This window comes from Watersipora subatra, chromosome 3 (genome assembly GCF_963576615.1).
Source record: "Watersipora subatra chromosome 3, tzWatSuba1.1, whole genome shotgun sequence".
Taxonomy (NCBI): Eukaryota; Metazoa; Bryozoa; class Gymnolaemata; order Cheilostomatida; family Watersiporidae; genus Watersipora; species Watersipora subatra.
Genome location: NC_088710.1, coordinates 67341594 through 67365396, shown reverse-complemented (window position 1 = coordinate 67365396; position 23803 = coordinate 67341594). Strand labels below are relative to the sequence as shown.

Genomic DNA, 23803 nt, shown 5'->3' with positions numbered 1-23803 from the left:
AATTTTGATGTAGTAAAACAATGAATGAGAATGGCATAAAAGAATCAATAAAAACAAAAAATATGGTTAGTTGATAAAGAACTGACTTGAAGCAAATAAAAAGGTATAACTATTTTGTATCTCCTATGGTATATGTTATAGCTGTGCCTTTTATTTGTAATGATTGACCTTAAGAACAAGATTTCTGGTAGTACTGTTCGCTTGCAACAGTCTCTACTCTAACTTTCATGTTTCTCTGAATTCTCCTCAAAGCATTTTCCAGAAACGAACCCTGTGACCCCAGTGCTTCTAGTAATTTTGTAGAAGCAATAGTTAGATTTGTGCTTTAACAAGATTTATAGTAGCAGTAATACGCTTGCATGTATTGCATATTACCAAGACTTACAAATTTTACTACATAGCTAAAAATAGATTGTTATCACGATAGAGTTATCCTCTCTTGCAATAAATTTAATTATTAGCGGAGAGACAAAACATTCAAAGTTATAGGAAAAAAAATCAGAAAAAGGATGCTTCTAACAGCACTAGTACAAACATGAGCAGCTAATTGTATGGCTCTTAAGGTTTTTAGCAAAATGTTTGTAGACATCCAAAGTATATGAACATCTTGCACACGTTTTTAACACAAATAATCACAGAAAATTGTTTGTTTGAATATATAAGATTGGCTATCTTGCCTCAAGGGTGATTATACAAGTGTTTGTAGATACATTTCAACTGAATAAGCAAGTTAACGCCAGAAGGAATGCCCTTGGGAACTATTGCACTTGTGATAAACAATAAAACTAACACAGTATAATGCAATAGAGCTAGAGTATTATGGTTAATGTAATCTATATATATTGCTCAGGAGTGAAAGGGTCAATCGTTGGCCTCAGAGCATTTCATTCAGACATTTTGAAACTAATGAAGGAAAATTATCACTCGTTAAAAAATCATTTTAAAGGTAATCAAAATTGTGTTGATGTTGAAAAAACTGACAACACAGCCTTGCTGTCTTTTTGGCTATACTGTTTTCAGTGTCCCTGAGGCTTATGATAAAAGTAACCTAGTCTCGATAACTATTATAGCTACCGGTGCTGTCGTTAGATTGCTATGCACCTTGGGATACAGATAATTGTTGCTGTCCAACATTCCAACAAGCGATTGCTGGATACTGGATTAATTTATTGTTGTACAGGTCTGTGCACAAGAGTCAATTACATCACTGATGTTTCAAGCACAATTTATCTGATAAAGAAACTCGAAGCTACTACAAAAAATCTGATGAACAGCCATTTTCTATTCAAGGTATGACTGTAGCCTGTCCTTCTACCCCTCTTGATAAAAGTCAAGAGATCAGTTTTAGCAAACTCAAAGGTTTTTCAAGAGCCTGACTGCAATCCTAGCATTGATTTATGAATAGTAAATCAATACCTAAAAACTTATCAAAGTTATCATATCTATGCATTGCATAACTACCTATCATCGTTTGGTAAACTGCACAGCTGTACCCATGGCACTCACTCCTATAGTCTACTGATGTCTCACCTAAATTTAAATGTCCCCACAGGATATCTCGCCATGTAGGAGACATACCGCATTAAATCAGTGTAACTTGACGCTAACACGAAACTAACAATTTTAAATTGCTTCCATAAGATGCTACAAGCATCAATAAAATCCCAAGGAGTTTTGAGGCAATATTTGTGCGCAACTCTATGACTACGCTCATGATAACATCATAGCTTCAATCAAATGAAACCTTTCCACACCATGAACACAAAGAAAAGGTTGCGTTTTGCCCTTGCGCATGGCTCATTGATCTCTTTGAATCATTTAGGCTTTTTGTTAGCATTAGAAATAGGAAATCTTTGCAATGAAATCTTTGATTCATACATAACATAATGTTGTACCGTAACATGCCATCACACCATAATTGTTCTTTCACGCCATTTGACCAAATACACAGACACTGTATAGTGTTATCTAAGGGCGTGTTAGAATACAGACTGCTCATCATATGGCTGAGTCAAGTGAATTCACTGACTAATTGGTTATATACATGTATAAAAATATCAGCCGATGCTGTCGCATTTGTGCAGATAGCAATGCATGCAGGCCATGTCTTCCTTCTCATGATGGAGGAATCAATCAAAGTTAGCTTTGCAATTTGCCCGATACAGCAAGCGCAGAAGTTCCTGTATTACTGTTATACAATACTGTATGTAGGTGATCACTACACCCACCCGCTAAACCTTTGCAAAGAAAACTGGTTAAAGCACCCGCTTACATGCAGTCGACATACCAATGTTTTAAATTTAATGTTGAACAGAATGTCATTTAAGCACCACACTAGATATACTTGAGGCTGCATGTTTTTCAAATACTGTAAGGAGTCTGTTTTTTGGCTCCTCCAACCTTTTATTCTAGTTACGATTTGACATGATGAACCTCAACAACCTCAGGGCTCACAAAAAGCCTCACCACCAAAGACTTTGGCAACGAGTAGTGTGTCTCCTTTACCGTCTTACTAACTAGCTGGCTCCATTATCTCAACAACAAAGAAAACACATGAGAATAAAAAGCAGAGCTCACTGATAGCCGATTTTTCCTGTAATCATTGTTTGCTCTCTCCAACAATTGAGATAAATTGTGTCTCTTGAATAGAGGACCACTTATATTTTGAGTATAAGTAGTAAATACCCTTATTTTTATTCTCCCTCTTGAACTCAAGTGTCTGGTTTAACTAATCAACTTTGTTTAATCTAATATATCTATTATATCCTAAGAACATAACAACTCGGATAGCTGCAGCACCTCGATAAGATGAACAGCTGTTCAGTAAGCACTACAAGCGTGAGTCGGGGACACTTATTTGTCCTAGGGAATACATATCACCTTTTCTTTATTCTTGATTAAGAGATAACTAAATGCGTGTAGCTATCGAAGACCAGCAATGAGAGCAGAAATGGCACAGAAGGCAGTTAATAGATGAAGATTGGAAGCAAGGAGTTGCAAGTAACTCCCTGCTGCCAATAGGCTAACGCTGTGAGCCACATAATTTCTTAGATAAGATATGCGGCAGCTACCAGGAAAATTGGAAACAATTCAAACTGGCTTTTATGGTGCTTTATTATCAGACCAAAGGAAAAATCGTACTTGAATGAGAAAAGTAAACAAGCCATAAATTTGAATTAAATATCTGTTTATGCCTCAATGCTTGCCTGACTTCTCTTTACAAGTACTATCCATTAACAAAAAGGACTTTACTGTATAACTGTGTACTCACTACTCATCACTGGTGTTTACCCTTTCTTCTCTGACCTTACCCTTAGTGTATGCCGGACAGGGCATCATTTAGTAATACAGTGGAACACTTAATAGTTATGGCTAGCGATCTGCTCTTCTATATTTAGTCATTAATTGTGAAGATAAGATATGAAACGGGTGCAAATATTGCCTGCTTAGATCTTTTTTAAAACCACAAGAAAGATATCATAGACCATAAAGTAGTACGTTGAAGTTATGGTGCTGAGCCTAAATAACACCCAACTCTGAGCTCTATTAGCCTAAGCAAACAACAAATGCAATGATTTAATGTGGCATTATTAGGTGAAGTTGGTTTATATTTAAGAATATACTCTATTTTATTACTGTTTGGAACTCTTTGTTCTATAACATAGATACATGTATATAGTAAAATCAGACTGAATCAAAAGACTCGGCTAGAAATGGCAAGCGCGATCCTTTATACAGCATGTGAGCTATGGTATGACAATTCCTTATTTCTGAACATGGCATTAACAGGTCAATTCTGTTCACAGGCCTTCACTAGCCCGCATGCTTTTCAACTGCTGTAAGTGTGTGCGTGCGTGTTTATTTCATCAACAAGCAAACAAAAAATATACACAGATTAAAGATATAATAATAAAGAGCAGAAAACATATAGTCAGGTGTGTAAAAAAGAGATAACCCGAAGATTGATGACGGGGCCCATTGCGAAATGGCAAAGCCAGCAGTACGCGAGCTCGAGTCAGCAGCACAAAGCAAGATAACAACGATCACCCGACAGAGTGAAGATAGAGCCTCAGCTCCACCTTAAATTTTTCTAGGCATAGTTGTTATGAGAGAGTAGCTAGACAAGCATATTCCACTTACCACACAAGAGTGACAATACAGTACTCACTGCACAGCCTGAGAGTACCATTGTTGATACCTATGGAGTACAGAGACTAGTTAGTAGAACTAGCAGTCAAGTGTTTGCTCATACACCAAGACTCTCTTTGACTGACTTAACCCTAGTCAGTCTCTCTTTTGTATATGAAGACGAGAGGCTGGTGGCATTGAAAAATAGCACCAAATTCAGATATTTAAATACGCTAATTAAATAATTTCTTAAAAACAATTTGTTTAAAACAAATTATTCATCTAGTTTATCCTCTGGTCTGGTCCTTGCCAAAACCGCCATCAAACAGCATGAGTGTTTTGGCCATATTCACCTCATCTTTATTTACATGTGTTCAAATTTAATAAACTGTCTTTTTTATGGAATACCGTAGTTGATATAAACCCAAAAGTATTTAGGAACAATTGGATAGTTGAAATTAGAAAATAAACAAAGTTCATGTCAAATGAAGCTTTGATAAAACCTCTCATAAAACACTATTACCATTGCACTAAGCTTTAGGAAATAAATTAAATATGATTCTATGCAGGCCTACTAGTGAAGCAGAGCTTCCATTATTGCAGTCAAAGTACAGTGCTAACCGTGAGCATATTGCTAGCAAACCGAGTCAAAAGTAAGTGTATCTAAAAAGTGGGTAACAAATGCTGAGCATCAACTAAAATAGTTTGACCTACGTACTTGTTAGTTCAAAAATAATTTTGGTTCAGGTTTGACGACCTAACAAAATCTGAGGTAGTTATGAGTAGTAACAGTTGCTGTGTTAAATTCTGAATAAAACGTTTCGTAACATCAAATTTTTTTTAGAAAATATTTTGGTATTCAAATAGTAGATGTCAATGCTATTTTCTAAACAAAAATAAATGTGTGGACCACCAAATAGATGCATGATGGAAAAATATGGCGTTACCAATTATTCGAAGTATAAAAACGCGGGCATCTGCATGTAGGCGTTTGTATTTTAAAACGTCAATTCGTATTTCACTATACATGTAATTGATCCACTACTTATAGAATTAATTCTCAATTAGCATTAGCTCTCGGCAGTAAACACGACTTCTACGTTACTAGCTACTAACTAAACTATGATTTCTTTCGTGCCACGTGTGGATTCTTTGTTGATAAACAGACGCGACCTAAGTTATTATTTTTCAAGGGCGACTATCCGATCTCGACTAAGCGACCAATAGACAGCGTGTTTGCAAAGTTTCCACCAATTGCTCAAATTGTTTTGATCACGTGTCTTTGCTATTGACGATTTTGCGATAAGCTATTAATTTTACGAAAGAGCTGAGAAAACACGGACTTTTTATTAGCAAAGCATAAAGAAGACAAGAAAGCGAAGCGAGTCTTGACACATTCTCATTACTTCAAGTTTTTTGTTAACGTTCGTGACTTGTAAGTATTTTATTTAATCTTTGAAGCTTATTTCTAACCGACTAGTCAGGCATACGAGTTTTAATAGTTTCCAGTTGCATTATGTAGCACTGACTTACCATTTAAGTTAAGCAATAATGTATGTTCGACTGTGGAGCAAACTCAAAACATAAGCATTTTCGCTTATTTGTATTGGCTGTGCAATATTTGTGGTGATTGTTCCTGTACTTTTAACATCTTTCCGTTTGTGTTGTTAAGGGGTTAGTTGGATGGTTAGGAGTGTATTTTGAATATATTTGCATAAATGGATATGTTCTACAGTTCAAAATATAATTACAGACAATTCAAACTGCTGGTGGCACAAAATAACAGTTTAATTTGTCCTCCACATAACCAACACATAAGACAAACTGGAAAATGGCAGCGAGCATTCATACACTCTGTGGAGGCGTTGGCACAAAAAGCACCAAATGTATGTTGTATGAGTGAAATAAAATAAATTTATGTAGATATACTGTGTTTTATGTAAGAAAACAATTAAAATAAATGACAAATAAATGTAAAATTTACACTTAGGAAAGTGAAACGCTACGCTTTCATATTTTACTCGAGCAACAGAGGCGTAGGCATTGCTAGCCATGTGCAGAGCTCCGCAGACAGTCATATTGAGTTGTGAATGACTGGTCAGACACGAACGTGAACAAGGGTTCATTCACACTGAGTAGTCATATTTGTATAGCGTCCATTTAAAACGCTAGCTGTAATGATGGATGCCTTACAATGTGTTGCTGTAGCTTGATACTCTTCTGTTTGTTGGGAAAGGATTTCACTTATAGAGGGTAGTCAAAATAGGATGTTCTGATAGTAGCCATGCTGTACTACGTCGTGGAAAAGAGAAGCTTTTTCCAGTGCTGATTGATTACTTTTGGTAATGGATTATATCGCTCATAAGCGATCATCTTGTCACTTTATTCTGTATGCATTGATAGTACATAAGATGTGTATAGGAGGCTCTCTACGCACTGTATGGAAATGCTATGTTTACAAACCTAAAGAATCGTATGCTAAGCTGTATTTAAACACGAGAGGCTTGAGTATAAAAAAGGAAGGAATGGTTTTTCGTTGTTCTCACATAGCCTCATAGTTCATCATAGCCTCCCCACCCCTTTGTTAGCAAAGGCAGCATGCGTGCGTCACAGCTTTCTGAGGAACAGCTCACGTAAGCATTAGCTATTGTAAGGCAGATGACTATGTAGTGCTTGATTCTGTTGTTGATCACGCTTCATTTACCACAATTTTTTAAACAAAGAACGCTTTGGCTGTTCGGTACAGACCGTGATGGCTATAATATCAATAAACCATGCCAAAACGAACTCTTGATCCGGGCTCTATTATTGGGCTTGCTGAGGGTGTTGAGGTTGCCCTCTCCACGTATCCTAGAGACTCCAGTGTTGTGGTTGATAAGCCCATCAGCTGTTTACGAGGAACATCCAATATTGGCGCTATGCCAGTATTGTCCCAACAGATATTTGTCATCATGTATTTTGTTAGAAGTGCAACTCTCCTCTGATAGATATTACTAAACAGCATCTGCCTTGTCTGTAGCAATCCTTTGTGCCGAGGTTTGATTCATCCAGGAGGTGTAGAAGACTGTTGCAACGTTGTGATGTTCGTGGAAAGATACTCTAAGAACTAAACAAATCAGAGAGATTTGATTACTGCTAGAATTAGACTAGGATGTCCTGACTCTCTTGGATGTCCTGACTGCTGTGGTTTCTCAACTGTGGAACCTTCATAGATCACATGCGCCCACTCCAGACCCTAGAACAGGCCATATGTAGGAAATTCCTCATCAATAACATGACTAGCGTTACAGATAGCAATCTGGCAACTGGCCAAGGTTTATAGATTTGAAATGACTTCAGTCTAGAGGAAACTGGCTATGTTTGTGGTGAACTGACTGGTTGCCATTGCCAGACCGTTCCCTTACCAGCCAGTTGTGACTAGACACAAAGAAAGTAATTATTTCTATGACTACAAGAACGGCGATGCCCACAATAAATTTTTAAGTGCCTTGGGTGATAAAAGGTCTCCATAGTTCCCTCACAAAATGACTTCTAGTAATACAAGCTTGAATGAGAATTTAGAATGACGCTGATAGTTTGCACTGAATTTTTATCTCTCATATTGCCTAGCTCCATTTGAATACAGTATAAGGCGACAATCAATATTGCAATCAGACAGATGAAAGGTATATTATTGAGTCTACTCCCGTGGGCTCAAATGCTGATCATTGCTGCACGTTTTTGTACAGACTCTTAAGTTGATTCGGCGAATTGGGCAAATCTGTTTTTTAATGTCCCTCGCTGTCCACGTGGCTGCTGGACAAACGAATGGTGCGAGTGAATGGTGAGGCAATGTCGAGCTGATAAGTCGCTGTGAGACAGTCACTGCCATGCCTTAGCGGTGTACAGGCCTACAGTCACAGCAATAGCAGTCACAGCAATAGAGCTACAAAGCATGATATTAATTATATTAGATCACTCTCTTAGTATGTGAACAGCCGTCTTGTCCACATCTATTGATCGAGTATTGTTCTCACTGGCAACCACTAATCACGTAACGCAGACTTTTCTTATCCATTTGGAACCACTTCAGCGTAAGACTCGGCTTGTTAGCTTCGGACTCGGCAGCGGACTCGGCAGCGAAATCTGTTCTATTTTAAGTATTCTATTTGCATTTCTTGCAGCAGCACAGAGTAATATAATTAAGTATTATTAGACAGACAGCCTGTGCTTTTCATTTAAACTAATACTTATCTAGACGACTTGCCAATTCTATCGAACAGGCTCGGCTGAACTATTGGCAGGAAGTTAGCTGTATTAGCTGCTGAATGAGATGGCCAAGCTGCAGTTGCCCATTACCATTCAAGGAGTACACCAGACCAAACTCAAATCACCAGGAAAACTGGTTAAAACTTTCCAAGACTATCTACCAGATAATAGCCTCAGGACATACAGTTGTATACATTGTCGGGCCCAGCTAGCCAGCCACGATGAACTCATCTCCAAGGTACCGATACAGTATTCTTAGTTTTGTAACAAACTTTTTTTTCTCTAACTGGGTCCTAAACAACTCAATTCTATGAATTCTTAATTCTGTCTATGGACTGCCCTAATTTCCTGCTGTCTAAATGCTGTAGCTGAAATTGTAGTTAGTCACGGCAGCATTGCACTGATATAGATCATATCATATGAGAGGTAGTGCTCGTACGGATTACTCACTGACATTTCATAGGCTAGAGATTTTCGCTCTGCAGATGTAATCCAGAAAAAAGACAAGCTTTTATTACGTATTGGTCGTCGTAGTGATGGAGTTAGCTTGATGAAAGAATGACTTTGATGGGAGAGCCTATTTTCTCGGAGGAAAACTTTAATCCTGTTGTAAAAGCCTAGCTTATCCTATTAATAAATTCACATTGTCACCGCTTGGCCGTATATGGATTATGCTTTGCGTTGTAGTCATTTCAAGGGAGCCAAGGCAGAGCCTATCTCTTCAACTCTGTGTAAGTAGGTAGTGCTGACCGAATACTCTCTTGTCTTTGTATTGCCTGACTAACGATATGTTTATCATCTGATAACTCTACCACACAGGAATAGGGTGAATTTGCATGAAAGTACTTATCACCAACCACTATTTACTGAACAGCCTTGGCTAGACTTCCTTATTTTATGTTAAACTTATTACGCGCAAGCCTGATAGCAGGTAAATGTGCCTGCTTAAAAGCCTCTACTAGGGCTTGTTATATATTATACAGCTAATAAGAGATCTGTTAGATTTAGGCTCTGGTCTGCAGCTTACCTGTTTACATCTTTCATGTTTATCCAGCACATTATAAGATCTCTTGATGATTTAAATGTGTAAGGTTGGGCTATATAAGCACAATGTGCTGCCTTTGCAGGGTCGTTTTGGCAGCGGATCAACTACTAAATGCAATTTCAATAGTATAAGCTGGCACTCACTAATGTTTTGGCATATGTTATAAAGTCATGATTCGTGCCAAAAATGGTTAGGTGGAAATGTCAGGGTTGTATGCATAATTACCCTCACATCACGATTGAGAGTCTTGTCTAACTACTACCTACTAGATTTTAAGCCTAAACAATTTCTAGGAGGGCTTAGGGCGCTATTTGGATTGCCTTTTTGTACCTTAGAGGACCCCTGTGACCAGGCATTAAAAATATCCATTGTGAAATCCAGTAGGCCCTACTCATATTCATAAACTAGGAGTTATCTCTACATGTCGCTTTTGACGATATGATATCGAGGTGATTACTTTATCGATGATCCTTGAATGAATTCACTAAATTGTTTTTAGAATATACTGAACGCGTTTGTTGGCAGGCAAGCAATAAGTTATCATAGCCTAAAACATTAAAATGTTTGTTACGATGATGCATCGTCTCATGTGCGTTCGTTCATCGGCAATAGACAATACTCGACAGGGTTATCCTATACTCTGGGTTATCATAATCACCTCAATCAAGGCAATAGCTGCAGCGACTTTCCTGTGAGGAGTCTGCGATTGAAATCTGACTGCCTCTTGTATGACTCAATCACGCATTTCCTGCTCGTAGGAATGCCAAAAGCACCCTTGTCACTGCTGAGTCAGAAAGCTTGTGATTTTAAATGGGAATGGGCCACAACATTTACTACCAGATTATGGTTATACGCGCCATCTTAGTCTGTGATGAGGTCCAGCATTATACCGCTCTCATACTAGCGCAGTGCGCCGGGCTATATATCTGATTAGTTTGTCTTTCTACAACCTGGTTATTGTTGCAGTATGTAGGCAGAACTTGATGGCGTTCTTTTCTTTATTTGCAGTGTTAACATCGGAACAGGAAGTTCAGAAGAACGGGTACTAATAACTGGACTGCATGCAGTAGCAGACATATTCTGTGACTCGTGCAAAACTCCTCTTGGTTGGAAATATGTAAGTACATAAATTGCATGCTTATCCATTGTAAGGCGTCTTCAATTGATTCAGGCCGTATTCAACACGTAACTGATTTCAAAATGTCCTTTGTGTGAATTCAGGCAGATGCGGTTATGCAGTGTCCAGCTAGCTACTGTGAAATGGTTTTACAAGAGAAATGTTATCAATGCTGTGTGTAATAACAGGTGCACCTTTCAACATAATAACAATGAATTATCATTTCTTACAAACACGGATGTTATCTCAAGCGCTGTCCTATGTTTTCAAACAAGGAGCCTTTTGTGTCACTTTAGTTGAAATTTAATCTGTTGTTTCATTTCTTCAGTTAATCGTTGTGATATAAGATGTTTTTTCCATTCGACCTTTACATAACTTTTGCTAAACACGCTTGTTAAAGGTTACAGTAGCAATGTATGGATGGCAGATACGTATTGGATATACAGTTGTGGACAATAAGTAATTACATGGGTTGGTTGATAGAAGTGATCATGCTGTATACGGGTGTGTGTACATTGGTGCATGCGCTGTGTTTTCCCTCGCTCTATTGTGTACAGCTCAACAAGAATATAACATGATTGTATACAGTATTATAATTATAACCAGTAGTGGTCATCCTATATTCTATTCTAGTGACTCTACTGCAACAGGTTTTGATATCCAGGAAGAAGTAGTCTCCACCCTTCACTATCGCTTTTATTATTATATTAGTACTGTGAATCATTTTAAGCTTCTGGCTCTTTGCACCAGATAAATCTGCACTCTTTTTGCCAAGGTCTCCTTTGAGAGAATTTTTGATTAGTACTGGATCTGCACTGAGTATTGGTGCAAATCTCTCTCATAGCTGCTGGTTGGATGGTTTCTGTAAAAATGGCAATGAGCCAATTTAAAGCTCGCAGTGGCAGGCAGCTGCCGTGGTGATTACTAGTTCACATCCATAATCCTCTCACCCTCTCCACTTGCTTTTCTGAAAAACAAGTGCTTTATCTATGGAGATAAAGCGCTTGGAAGGCTATGAGCTCCAGGCACGCGTGTATGCTTCATAACCATAACGTCATAACAAGAAACATAAGTTATGCAACATCTGAGTTACTAGCGTGTTGTTAGCTATTAGGATAGTTGGCTGGGTTATATTGTCCATGAGGAGTAGGCGAAAAGTAATAACGATTGGATTTTATCTTCAGTCAAGGTCGTTAAGTGATGCTGCCTTTGAAGACTCTAACGATACTAGTCAACTTGTGCAAGCTGACTAGTCAAATCTTTCTTGAAGAGATGCTTGTTCATCGCATTCCAATGTAATAGTGCATACAATCTTTATTGTATTCTGTTTCAGGAGCATGCATTTGAAAACAGTCAAAAGTACAAAGAAGGCAAGTACATAATAGAAGTAGCGCACATGATCAAGGATAATGGCTGGAGTTAACCACATCGGAGGCTAATTGGCTATAAACAATCTCTCATGACGCTTACACAAATTTTTCTTTTTTGTGACCAAACAACCTTGTTGGCCGAGTCATCCTCATGAAATCACCAGTGGCTCTTTCAGCCCAGCATATAGCCCGAGTCATCCTATTTCTACAGCACGAGTCATCCTATTTCTACAGCACGCTTGATGATATCCTTGCTCTACTAAATGACAGTTCTGCTGATCGTCCCATATTACTGAGAGCTGATATTCATGTATCATGCAAAATTAGCGATACCAATAGGTTTTAGAGAAGTTACGTAGTTGAAATGGAGCATTACCCTTCAGCTATGCAACTGCGTAGTTGTAAAAATCACTGTTACTAGACGTTCAGTCGACTACATATGACAGGACAACCTAATACAATTACATGGCAGGGTTCGTTAACGCAATATCAATGTCTCAAACAGTGTCAACCAGTTGAAGGGGTTTGTTTAATGTAGAAATGGATTGTCACTGCGCTAATGCATACACTGTACTGTACATATTATGATTGTGTATTTGTCTAATCAATTTTGTGCTATTATGTTTGTGCAGTCTGCCTTTCAGCGCAGATATTAATTTAGTCTCTCCATTGTTTTATCTCAGTCATATTTTAGACCACTTCAAGTGCAGCCTTCATTTTAGTTTTTATATAGACGCTCTTTTTAGTGGACCACTTTCAGCTCGAGGAGCCGCTTTCTATATATTGTGTGCATTGTTTTTCTTCAAACTATACATTAATGCGTAAGATCTTCAAATCTATGTAGTTCAATATGTAGCAATAAACTATTCTTGCAGACCAAAACTTACCACAAACAATAGTACTTTTAGCTGAGCTCACCCGAGAGATAATGATGCAATATGAGCTCTGTAGGGTTTGGGCTTAATTCCTACCTGGATACATATTTGCCGAGTGGCCAAAATGAATGATCACAACCTAGCTAGCGAGATTTAAAATCCAAAGGTCTGTCCATAAAAGAAATCGTACTTTGTAAGGTCATAACCAGATTAGTTTATGGCAACAGAACCGCAGAGATTAGACTATGGTTAAAACACCATCAAATATTCATGAGTACTAGCGGATCAAAAACTATAATAGATGCTAAAAGACTTTCCCACATAGATTTCACTTATGACGCTTGCGTGGGAGTAGTAATGTCACAAGCTTGGCATTATAATCTATTGTGAAAATGAACTTGCATTGAGCGCATAAACTTGAAAGTCTGAGAGCTTATGCTATGGCCTGATTACTAAACATAAAACGCCCATAAACTATTGATCAGAACAAGTGGTAAGACATCAGACAGCGTACAGCGTCTGTCAAAGAAGGAGCTCAATGATATATTATACCTATAACATTGCGCAATAACAAATCGTGTCATAAAAATCTACAATGCAAAAAACAAAACTATGGTATCACATGGCTGTACACAGCTAAAGTTGAAGCCCAGGGAAGAAATAGAATTGTTTAAGGGACGTATCTATGGTAGTGTTAACTTGTTTGTAGCCAGTTTTTGTTTCCAAGTAAGACAACTTGCATCGGATTATTTTAAGCAACTCAAGGAGGTGGTGGTCGGCAGCGTGTTTTTGAAAAACCTCTACCATGAGCCTTGAGAACCAACAGCCATGCGAATTTCTCCTCCAAGATACGTAGCCGTCGACAGTCGACATAGCGATAATAAAGTCTGATCTGTTTGCAACCTTGTAGTTGACAGGGCCAGTTTGATTCGATGAAACATTTACTGTTACGAGCTTACTAACAGGCGCTTGGTACAGAGTTAAGGTGTCCAGACGAATGTTACTCAGAGAGAAACTGATATCAGCTAATTGTTTCTTCACAGGCTCAAATGTTTTGGGTGGTTCCAGAATCCTATTAAGAGGCACTGCACGGTCTTGCGCGCACCCGAAACTCGCATCAAAAAATATGAATTTAGGTTTTCCGGCGAGGTATGGACAATGGGTACTATCAAAGTGGTTATAAATATCAGTTAAGAAAAGACTTTGTCCATCTGAGCAAGCGATGGCCTTACTCTCCTTAGCTCCATGTGTAGAAAAGCCCAAGATAAAACTACCATAGTTGCTGTGCTCCTCACTTTTTCTTTGAGTGTTCAATTCGGTCAGCACCTCTGCCCTTGTCATGTCTTTAAAGATCATCACGTTGTAGTTAAGCTGATGAAACAATCTGCTAAGGTTGGTGAGATCATGCTCAGCGCCAGTTCTTGTTGGAAAATTTCGGTCAGTAAAATTGATGTGGAAAAATAACATTGCTATTCCTCTCACAGGGTAACTGGTAGCGTAGACTGTCTTTGTCCGTGTGAGCTTGTCTCTGATGCGCTTCGATGTGACAGGAATAACATTGATGTCTATAACAGGGGCTTGAGTGTCCAAATTAAGCAGAGTTGCGGGAGGCGAGCGACATCTGGTGACAGTTGGTAACAGGTCTGAGCAGGTGCTATCAGGTTGAACATCTAGAGAAGTATAAATAGAATCTTGCGCGTTGTACCCAAAATGTAACACGGTTGGTAAAGATCATTATCTTGACAAATTTAAAGTAGAAACATTTTGTGATGACAGGTCTGAGCAGGTGCTATCAGGTTGAACATCTAGAGAAGTATATATAGAATCTTGCGCGTTGTACCCAAAATGTAACACGGTTGGTAAAGATCATTATCTTGACAAACTTAAAGTAGAAACATTTTGTGAGAGCTCTAAGTGATCAACAGAACTCAGGGCTACATCCTCTCCTTGTACCATTGGCAACATATTACCATCATGACTTGGTGAAGGTTTGACAGCCTATCCAGAAATCCTTTTTGCTTAAATTGGTCTTAGTCGCCCTCTTCCAAAGGTCAAGGTTAGTAAATGTGTACTACTATGGCGAACATACTATTACATCTTCAAAACTTATGCTTTCATTTAAATATATTTCCACTGCATATTTCCAAAGATCAGCCTGTAATAACAAAACCATATATGAAGTTTACCTGAACGAGCTCCAAGTATGATCTATAAAGTTTTTCTCAAAATATGGCAGAGAAGGTATGGAGAAGCACTCTATATAAAGCCGACTACTTATCATAACGCGTGTACATGAATGCTGCGTGTTGGAGATTTGAATTTTGGAATAGAGCAAAACATTTTCTTGGACTCATGTGCAGCAAGAAAAACTACAAAACATTTAAAAAAACTTATTAATGCAGTTTAAAGATAATTTAGATCTTCTAATATAACAGGTAGAAAATTATTGCGAGGTAACAACAAGGAAATGTATATAACAAATTTAGTCGCTAAATTATAGTTTTATTTTGTTACATCAATTCTTGTTTAGCTTACATCTCCAATTGAAAAACTTACTAGCCAACACATGACCAATTTTGCAGCTGACCTCCTCAAGATTTAAATGGGACAGAATTTTTTAATATTCGCGTTTTTCAAACCGTGGTAGGTCAATTAATATCCTCCATTCCTTCACTTTAAGCCTTTGTAACATTGAAAAGTAAATCTAACCGACTTTGTTCAAATGAAATAATAGATGGTCTTACCAACTTGAGCGCTATCAGTGGTCGTGCAAGATTCAAGAGAGGAGACTGCCATATAATCTGCTACATACAGAAGTTCATACATCTCAGGGTGCATATCTTTGCAGAAATCGCAAAAGGCATTGTATCGATGGGAGGTTCCAGTTATTAACAGACGAAAAACCAGAGCAGCTTTAGCAGCTGTGAGTGGAACTTCTCCAAAATTTTGATAAGTCGCAAAATCTATAAGCTGCGCCTAAAAGGACAAGAATGGACGATGAGAAGAGCAGCTCGAGACTTAAAAGATTTTTAAACGTAACTCACCACTATGCTAATGCTCAATGGAAGACCAAGCTGACAGCCTTCAACATGTGCTATCTGAACGTTCACATACACATTGATTTGTCAGGTACGACAGCATTATAAGCCATGGTTCATATTGATCCATCCAAATATGTGGTTTTGTTAGCATTGATCAAATCTAACGTAAATGAAAAGCAAACAACGACAAATAAGTTTAAAAATTAAATGGAGCGCATATGATTAAAATTTAATGCGTACATATAGGCGTAACAGGATATAACTAATTGATTGCTTTCCAAAGTTAAATACTTGTTGATATAATAGTTGATCTCAGTGAGAAGCCAACAAATACACACGTGCCAAATGACAAACCAAGTTGGCTATAATAAGATCTATAAATTATTAGTTCCCTATCTTGTGATCGCTTATGGTACTTTTGGATTTTCCTACTTAAACATAGAGGCGTGCGCGTGACAAAATACAGAAAAATATCCATAATGGAAAATGGCAAGTGAAAAACAATTGCTTTAGTCCAACACATAACCATACCTCGGAGTTATCCTCTATATGTTACTTTTAATATTATGCGAATGACACTGTAATTATTCTACCGATGATCTGCAAATGAATTCAATAAAATTTTGAGCAAATACCAAATGTGTTTGTTATAAAGTAACAGTTGATTATAGCAGCCAAAAGGGTTACACTATTTATAAAGATCTTGAGCTACGGCTTTCACCGATGTATAGACGCGCATGCGCTTATCCACTGGCAACAGACGCAACCCTGCTCAGTTATCACGTACCCTCGTGTAACCTAACTATAACAAAAGCTACTGTAATTCTTCTACAACCATGAGAGTACACGATTAGAATCTAAATACCTCATGTGTACCTCAATGGGTAGCCCCCCCTACGCGTAGTTAATCTGAACGCAACTCAAGTGAGTAGCAATACTATGAATGCCCAAATCGCTAACACTATTTGCACCTCCTTCCTTCTTTTTGCTAAAAAAACAAATGCCGTGTCCCTCTAAATCGAGAGACGAATAGCTACAGCCATTAGCAGAAACAACTGATTAATGTGTAGCCTGACTACCAACAGAATACTTTATAGTATCGTAAAAAGTGGACAAGCCCGTATCAAATATAGATGCTTGCTATGTTAGTTTTGCTAGTCGTAATCTGCTCATGTGACCCGTACATCTTGCCAAACAGCGCGAACAATTTTTGCAGCATTTTTCAACTATCACATGTGACCGACAGGCTCGTCATGTTTATCAGAGGATGATATGCATTCCTTCGAGCTAAGGTTAAAAAATTAAACAAATTTTTACGGTAGGTTTTGAGATACCAGTGCTCAAAGTGACAGCGTTACAATGATGATGAAAAAGACACGTAAGGACAATAGACATGGTTTTATTTGTTCGGAGTTAACCAAGTGTTCGAGCTATCCGAGGGCGAGTTATCCGAGTTTGACTGTATATAGGCCTATATGTTTCTCAATGTTTGTTGTTTGTCCTTCGGTATGTCGAGCTATTAAAATTTTGGAATTAAAATTTCACATTTTGCTGGACTTAAAACTCTCGAAGATTGCGACCGCAGGTCGCAATCTTCGCGAGTTTGCAATCTCCGCAGGTCGCCATCCAATTAATTCTCTAACCTCAAGATTATGAAAGCTCTTACCATTAATTGCTCTTACTTCATAATCTATACACCCCTTTCTCGATTGCAGGCGCGAAATGATGTATTAATTGAAACTCTATGAACTCCTTAAACTCTATGAACGCAATGAATTTTTGTATTTTCGTGAACTTCTATTTTTCGTTTTTGTAAAGTTCAATTGCTATATCGCGGTCGAAGCTTTTCACATGGACAAATGTAAGATCTCGAGTTGGAATAGCCTCTATATTCTTTCTCCGTTCGGTCAGACAAAACAGTCCGATATCTCATTTTTACATTTGTACCAGTGTTGAGAGGTACTAGTATCGAGCGGTACCAGTATTGTCGCATTCAAAGTTTTGATGGTTAGCTTTTGCTGGAACAGTAACCAGTAACCACACACGATGATTTTTGTAGCACCAGTAACACACGCGCACACACACACACACTTCAATGCACAAATTGTTATTGTTAATTCAACATATTTTGTTTTCTCAGTTCGTATTAATTGTATCATTCCCAAATCTTCTTTTATTATAATCATAGCAAAACGAAGTTAATTTAGCTATTCCTTGCTAATTATTTCACATTTAAACTTTTATAGTTGTTTTATTTTGTTTCTTCATTTATTTGACCTGCAAAAAAAACATTTTCCTTCCGATCTGAAATTTGAAAGTTACAGCTGTTTGAAAAAGTTTGAAAACCTTTCCAGTTGCTTTATTTTTTCTCTTAATTTATTTAAACTGCACAAAACACTTTTCTCATGATATGAAGTTTGAACGTTAGAATGATAACTGTTGTTATATACTAAATAAAAATAAATTTTCAGTGCAAAGACTTTTATTACCGGGCAACGCCGGACTTTCAGCTAGTATAGATATAAAATAAAATTATGTCTTCAAATCTAGAATGAAATAAAAATTGAAAGCTCAGACAAATTGCAAAGCGGGACACAGACTATAATATCATCGCGGGTTAATTGCAAGCAATAGATATCAATTGGTGGAAATATTTCTTGGCTTCTTAATGCATATTTATAAAGAGATTGTCGGCAAGTTGAAGGTAAGTTAGCAGATATATTGCATCCAAATAGATTAATACCGCCCACCGAAAATAGAGTGCAAAATATATGTGACATTCGCTTCGCCCATAAAAGGACTAAATTTATCTTCCCAACATTTTGATGAAACATTTGAAAGATACAATGGCATCCTCTACTTAAACGCCACCTCTATTTGATCGCCGCTATAGAGCAAGGGTTACAAAATATAGCGCCATGGCGTTAAGTTAGAGGTTTTACTGTAAATGAACGTAATCAATATTAGCTAAAACTCACCCTTTATGTTGCATAGATGGTGAGTGCAGTTTTATGAACAGCCGCAAGGAAAGCATTATTGAATTTGTGTCACTGATAAACTGGCTCATAGCCTAGCTATGAGCCAGTTTCAAGTATTTGATCAATCAAATGAATATAAAACTATTGGATGCATTCATCTTTTGATAACATTTTCATTTAAACTGTTTGAACAATCAATTGAATGAGGGTTGACTATAATATAAATGTAAAAACCAAATTGCTAAAATATTGGTAGATGTTTATAAATATATTTTAAACTACCTGAAATGTTTAACGACCATCTTAATTTAGCAAATAAAATGTAACCCTGCTCACAGAAAGGCTGTCTGATGCTGTCACAGTCACGTTGGCCACAATAGATTTTAAAGTTTGACCAAGTCAAGCATTTACATCTCACATATATCAGCACTGCTAATAAGAGGGTCCAGTGCGAACCAAGAACCAGGCTTAGACATACTAGGAAAAAAATGAGCTTGTTTTAGGACGTTCCTGTGATCTCTTACCGCATAAAGATAATCCATAGCTTCCTGCATAAACGATGCATCCATACTCTCCCTGATATAGAGCTGATTTTGTGTCAGTCTGGAATACTCTTCCGACCGCAACAGATGATTCACCGTATCAGACTAGAACAAAGATATAAGTAATAGAATTAATAAAAATGCTTGTTAATGTATGTTGCCCAACACATTCATTAAATTGGTTGCATCTACAGTTCTAATTGTCTCTGCTAAAAGTTGCAGTAGATAACAGTAAGCATTTGATTAGATGGCAGGAGATATGTGAGATATGTTAAATCAGTAAAATTACGGTTCCACTGAGGTAGATGTCGTGGCTAACACACATAATCAAATGCAACCTCAACAACCTCAAAGTAAGTTCATTCGGCTGATTTTCTTTGACCGTCACAACAAAGTAAATATTCTTATAAGAATGCCCCGTATTTCATTAAATTCACTCTAAAGCTCTTCCTTAATAATAACTACTTTGGTTAATTACAAATATGTAGCACCAAATCAAAGTTTTATACAAATATAGCTATGTGAAAAAAATCATATGTAAAAAACCAAACTATATTCAATAAAATGATATATTAAGGTAATAGTCAACAACAAAAGGTTTGCTATATTCACTTGGATTTAATGTTAGAAACAGGCTAATGGAAGAGTAACCTTGCAATAGATAAAGGAAACGAACGGTGTGTACATGTAGGTAGTGGTGGTGAGAGATACGAAGCTAGTCGAACTCTGAAGTAGCATTAACTATTTCTGAGAAAGTTTTTTATATTTTATATCTTTTCTTATCACGACCAGCTTTTCCTTATTCGGTTGTTTTAGGATTCTTTCATTCGCATTGCTTTTACTTTTTTCTCATGAGATGGCTTCAGAAATTTTTTAAACATTTGGTAAGAAAATGTCTGCTCATATTATTTATATTTTTTTTCTTTACTCTAAGGACAGCATTACCTTTTTCACCTCTACTGCAACTTGAATTAGTCTTTCTGGGATGCATGATTTTAAAATAGTCAAGGTAAAAGATGAAGTGCTGTTTAATATGATTACAACCGTAATATCCAACTATATGAAAAAGACCTACATATATACGCACTTACGTGAAAAACTCCAGTATCTCGACACTTTGGACGTTGTATGTAACAAATTACTCCCCATATTGAGTCACATATTTGCTCACTTTTTGGGCTCTATGTTAAAAACTTTTCATGTTAATGTGACCATAAGTCGAGATTTGACTGTATAAGTCTTTTGCCTATGACTAACTACAAAAAGCTGACCAGCTATTGGTTCAGAATACTGACTAATGAATATATAAGAGCCTAAAAGATGCAACAAAAAATGCATTTTTGGGTAAAACGTTTTCCTAAAATATTGGAATATAATATAGATAATCACAAAGGATGCAAAAATATGTTTTCCATTTGTTTGCGAAATGCCAATTCTGCTAGTTGTATACTTTGGAAAATATCACAAGTATTGTAATCGTAGCGAAACAGACTTAATTTAGCTATTACTCGCTAACTATTTAACGTTTACATTCAAACCCTTTTAAGGTTGTTTTATTTTTTTTAAATTTATTTGCCCTGCACAAAACATTTTCCTCATAATATAAAGTTTGAAAGTTACAGTTGTTTGACAAAGTTTGAAAGCCTTTACAGTTGTTTTTATTTTCTCTCTTAATTTATTTCAACCACACAAAACACTTTTCTCATGATAAGTAGTTTGAAAAGTTAGAATGGCAAATGTTGTAATATGTTAAATTCAAATCAATTTTCTGTCCAAAAACTTTTTTATTACCTGGGCAATGCTGGGTAGTACAGCTAGTGTTGATATAAAGATGAAACTTTTCTTTTTATATATGTACTAGCTGTGCCCCCCCCCCCCGGCGTTACCCGGGTTCTAAACATTAGCTTATAAACAATAAGTGATGAGAGTTGCCTACCACTTGCTATTAGCCTGGCACATTGCCAAGGAAAAATGGTATTAAAAATCAGATTATAAACAATGAGAAGTGATGAGAGTTGCCCACCACTTGCTATTAGCCTGGCACATTGCCAGTAGAAAACTCCAGTAAGCTAGTTAATACCTGCTAGACTTCTAATGATGCGTCAGCGCTGTCCAGCTACAGCTATTCTAATAATAGTTATAGCTGGAGAGACACACACATACTTTGAAAAATATATATATAGATTAGTATTTGCAGTTTATGAATGATATCAATATTTTCCAGAAATTTAGTTCATCGTGAGGATTAACTTTTAGCTATGTCATCAAGGTTTGTATCAAACAACAGTTTCAATGCTACTCAAGCTGTTCCTTGAATAATAAGAATAGAAGGGCAAGTTGCGACATGTTGCAACCTGCCTCTCTATTCTTATCATTAAAACGTGTTGCAACTTGCCCCATACCCTTTGTGTTTCAACGTGCCCAACTTGACACTGAGTAATCAAAATGTTCATCCCAACTCAGGATGATGTAACATCATGAAGTTGCTGAGTGCATTGTGAAGAGAACACGTCTATGGCTGCCTCTACTGACTTTTGTTAACATGTGATGATGTACAAAGAAGATTTGCAATTTTCTAAATTTTGATATAAAAATAAAAGAGCAAAAATTTTACAAAAATCATGGCCTATCTAAATTGCTGTTTTTTTTTATTTCATATAATTAAGATATCTCACAAGATGATCCATAAAGCTCTTTAATTAGCGAGGTAAGAATTTAAAATGATGTAAACAAGCAAGAAATTTGAGGAGTGTTTCAACGTGCCCCGCGTTGCAATGTGCCCCACTCTCCCTTAACCTAAAAGCAAAATAGTTTTCCCACAAAAGTGAACAACTTGACAAAAAATACTAACAAAGTACCGTAAAACCTTTATTTGAACGTCATGATGCTCTACTTTTCAACCCTTCCCCTATAGTGGCGCTTAATCAGAGGTGAAGTTCAAATAGAGAGTGGCGGTGTATTTTACAAATAGCTCGTCCGAATTTTGGGAAGATAAATTTAACCCTTTTACTGGCAACGAGTATGTCGCCTATATTTTTTACTCTCCTTCGGGCGGAGCGACATTAAACCTTTTGGATAAAAAAAGGCTAATGTCGGCTAATTTTGCCACCTTACCTCCAACTTGAAGTGCATAGATCTCTAAATGCATTGGGATGATGAGTAATGTGTCTACCAGTTGATATATATCATTTGCAATTAACCTACGATGCCTTCAATTCTTTTTATTTCATTTTAAATTAGTCTGATACAGTTATTAATTATTTCTATGGTGTTGCTTTCAAAGATTCAACAAAAACCTGTAAATCACGGGAGTTAAAAAATGGACTTCGATACGAACAGTAACAACGAAAGAATTAATTGTTATTGATGTAACTAAGTCATTATTAGTACTATTTCGTGGACAATGTTTTACTGATCGCTTATGGGTTTGTGAAGATCAAAGAATATCAACGTGACGTTCAAGTTCAAATTTTCAATTAAAGGGTCGCGCTCCATTTTTCAACCCCTTTCCTATAATGGCGCACAAATAGAGGTGACGCTCAAATAAAGGTGGCGTTCAAATAGAGATTTTAGCAATGAAAATATTGACTTGTTACATCATTTTATCATCCAACTTAGTGCTTACCATATTTCAAGATTCTTTACCCTTTGATGTATTCATATATTTCCAATATCTACAAATAATGATATAATTTCAAGGGCGTACATTAATGCCCCCATACTTATTACAAATAGCTTGGAATGCAGTAGAGAGTATTCTCATAGGAAAGAACAAACCATGAGCCTATTATTGCATACATTATGATTAAAAATAGTGAGCCATTCATTCTTCCCAATCCTAATGCTTTAACATCTTATCGCATATTCACAACAAATACGGAAAAACCCAGCAGCTAATGGAATCATTTAACAATGGTGACTGAACTATAAAATTATGAAGCTACCAAAACACTACAACCAGTTGAATAAAAATTCCATGTTCTGATAGTCCGAACGTAAACTGACAGTATTTGTAACAAAAGCCAGAATCTCATATATGAATGACAATTGCAGAAGGGAACAAAACTTTTACGGTTTGCAGAGTTGAAATAATTAATGGTAAATATCCCAAATCCTATGCTAAACTAGATGTAAATTTGAATGCCAACTTTCTATTAATTCTCAGCCTTTACAATTGTAGCTTACTTTGCAGCATTTTTTGTGATCAAATTATCACAAAACAAATTGTTTTGCATAAAATTATTGTAAGGGTTTATAAACGACACTTTGACAAAATGAGCAGAACAGTCACACTTTCACCATTGGGTGCATTATGTACAATAACTTACTCATTACCAAGATTATCACTGGTCACTTAGATGAAGCAGAATCATTGTCATCAGACTCGATTGGATTAAGAATGTTCGATCTAAAATTGTAGTTGTATATCTAGAGCTGTATAAATCAGAGTAACCACATA

The 23803-nt window shown here is 36.8% G+C and overlaps 2 protein-coding genes across 3 annotated transcripts; one reads left to right on the top strand and one right to left on the bottom strand.

The window, feature by feature from the left end:
• Nucleotides 1–5447: 5447 nt before the first annotated feature.
• On the top strand, nt 5448–12089 carry LOC137392228 (protein yippee-like). The gene is made up of 5 exons (XM_068078884.1): nt 5448–5563; nt 8391–8614; nt 9064–9107; nt 10430–10538; nt 11872–12089. Exons 2-5 carry the CDS (start codon nt 8441–8443, stop codon nt 11959–11961), a joined length of 417 nt encoding a protein of 138 aa, XP_067934985.1. The 5' UTR covers nt 5448–5563; nt 8391–8440; the 3' UTR covers nt 11962–12089.
• A 1239-nt stretch (nt 12090–13328) lies between these two features.
• LOC137389809 (caspase-3-like) lies at nt 13329–23803 on the bottom strand. Of its 2 annotated transcripts, none has more exons than XM_068075921.1 (5): nt 23673–23803; nt 22970–23018; nt 19327–19449; nt 15528–15759; nt 13329–14453 (listed from the first exon to the last, which is right to left on the bottom strand). In XM_068075921.1, exons 2-5 carry the CDS (start codon nt 22970–22972, stop codon nt 13420–13422), a joined length of 1392 nt encoding a protein of 463 aa, XP_067932022.1. In that variant the 5' UTR covers nt 22973–23018; nt 23673–23803; the 3' UTR covers nt 13329–13419. The 2 variants fall into 2 exon arrangements, with proteins under 2 accessions (XP_067932022.1, XP_067932023.1); XM_068075922.1 differs by having other exon boundaries at nt 23680–23728.

Bases quoted from the DNA above. Each gene is read 5' to 3' on its own strand.
- LOC137392228 (XM_068078884.1), top strand. From the start codon at position 8,441: ATGGCCAAGCTGCAGTTGCCCATTACCATTCAAGGAGTACACCAGACC. The intron at 9,108-10,429 runs GTAAGTAGGTAG...CTTTATTTGCAG, and splicing joins GCCTATCTCTTCAACTCTGT to TGTTAACATCGGAACAGGAA. The intron at 10,539-11,871 runs GTAAGTACATAA...ATTCTGTTTCAG, and splicing joins CTCCTCTTGGTTGGAAATAT to GAGCATGCATTTGAAAACAG.
- LOC137389809 (XM_068075921.1), bottom strand. The intron at 15,760-19,326 runs GTAAGAGATCAC...TTGTCCTTTTAG, and splicing joins CTATGGATTATCTTTATGCG to GCGCAGCTTATAGATTTTGC. The intron at 14,454-15,527 runs GTAAGACCATCT...ATACTTCTCTAG, and splicing joins CACTGATAGCGCTCAAGTTG to ATGTTCAACCTGATAGCACC.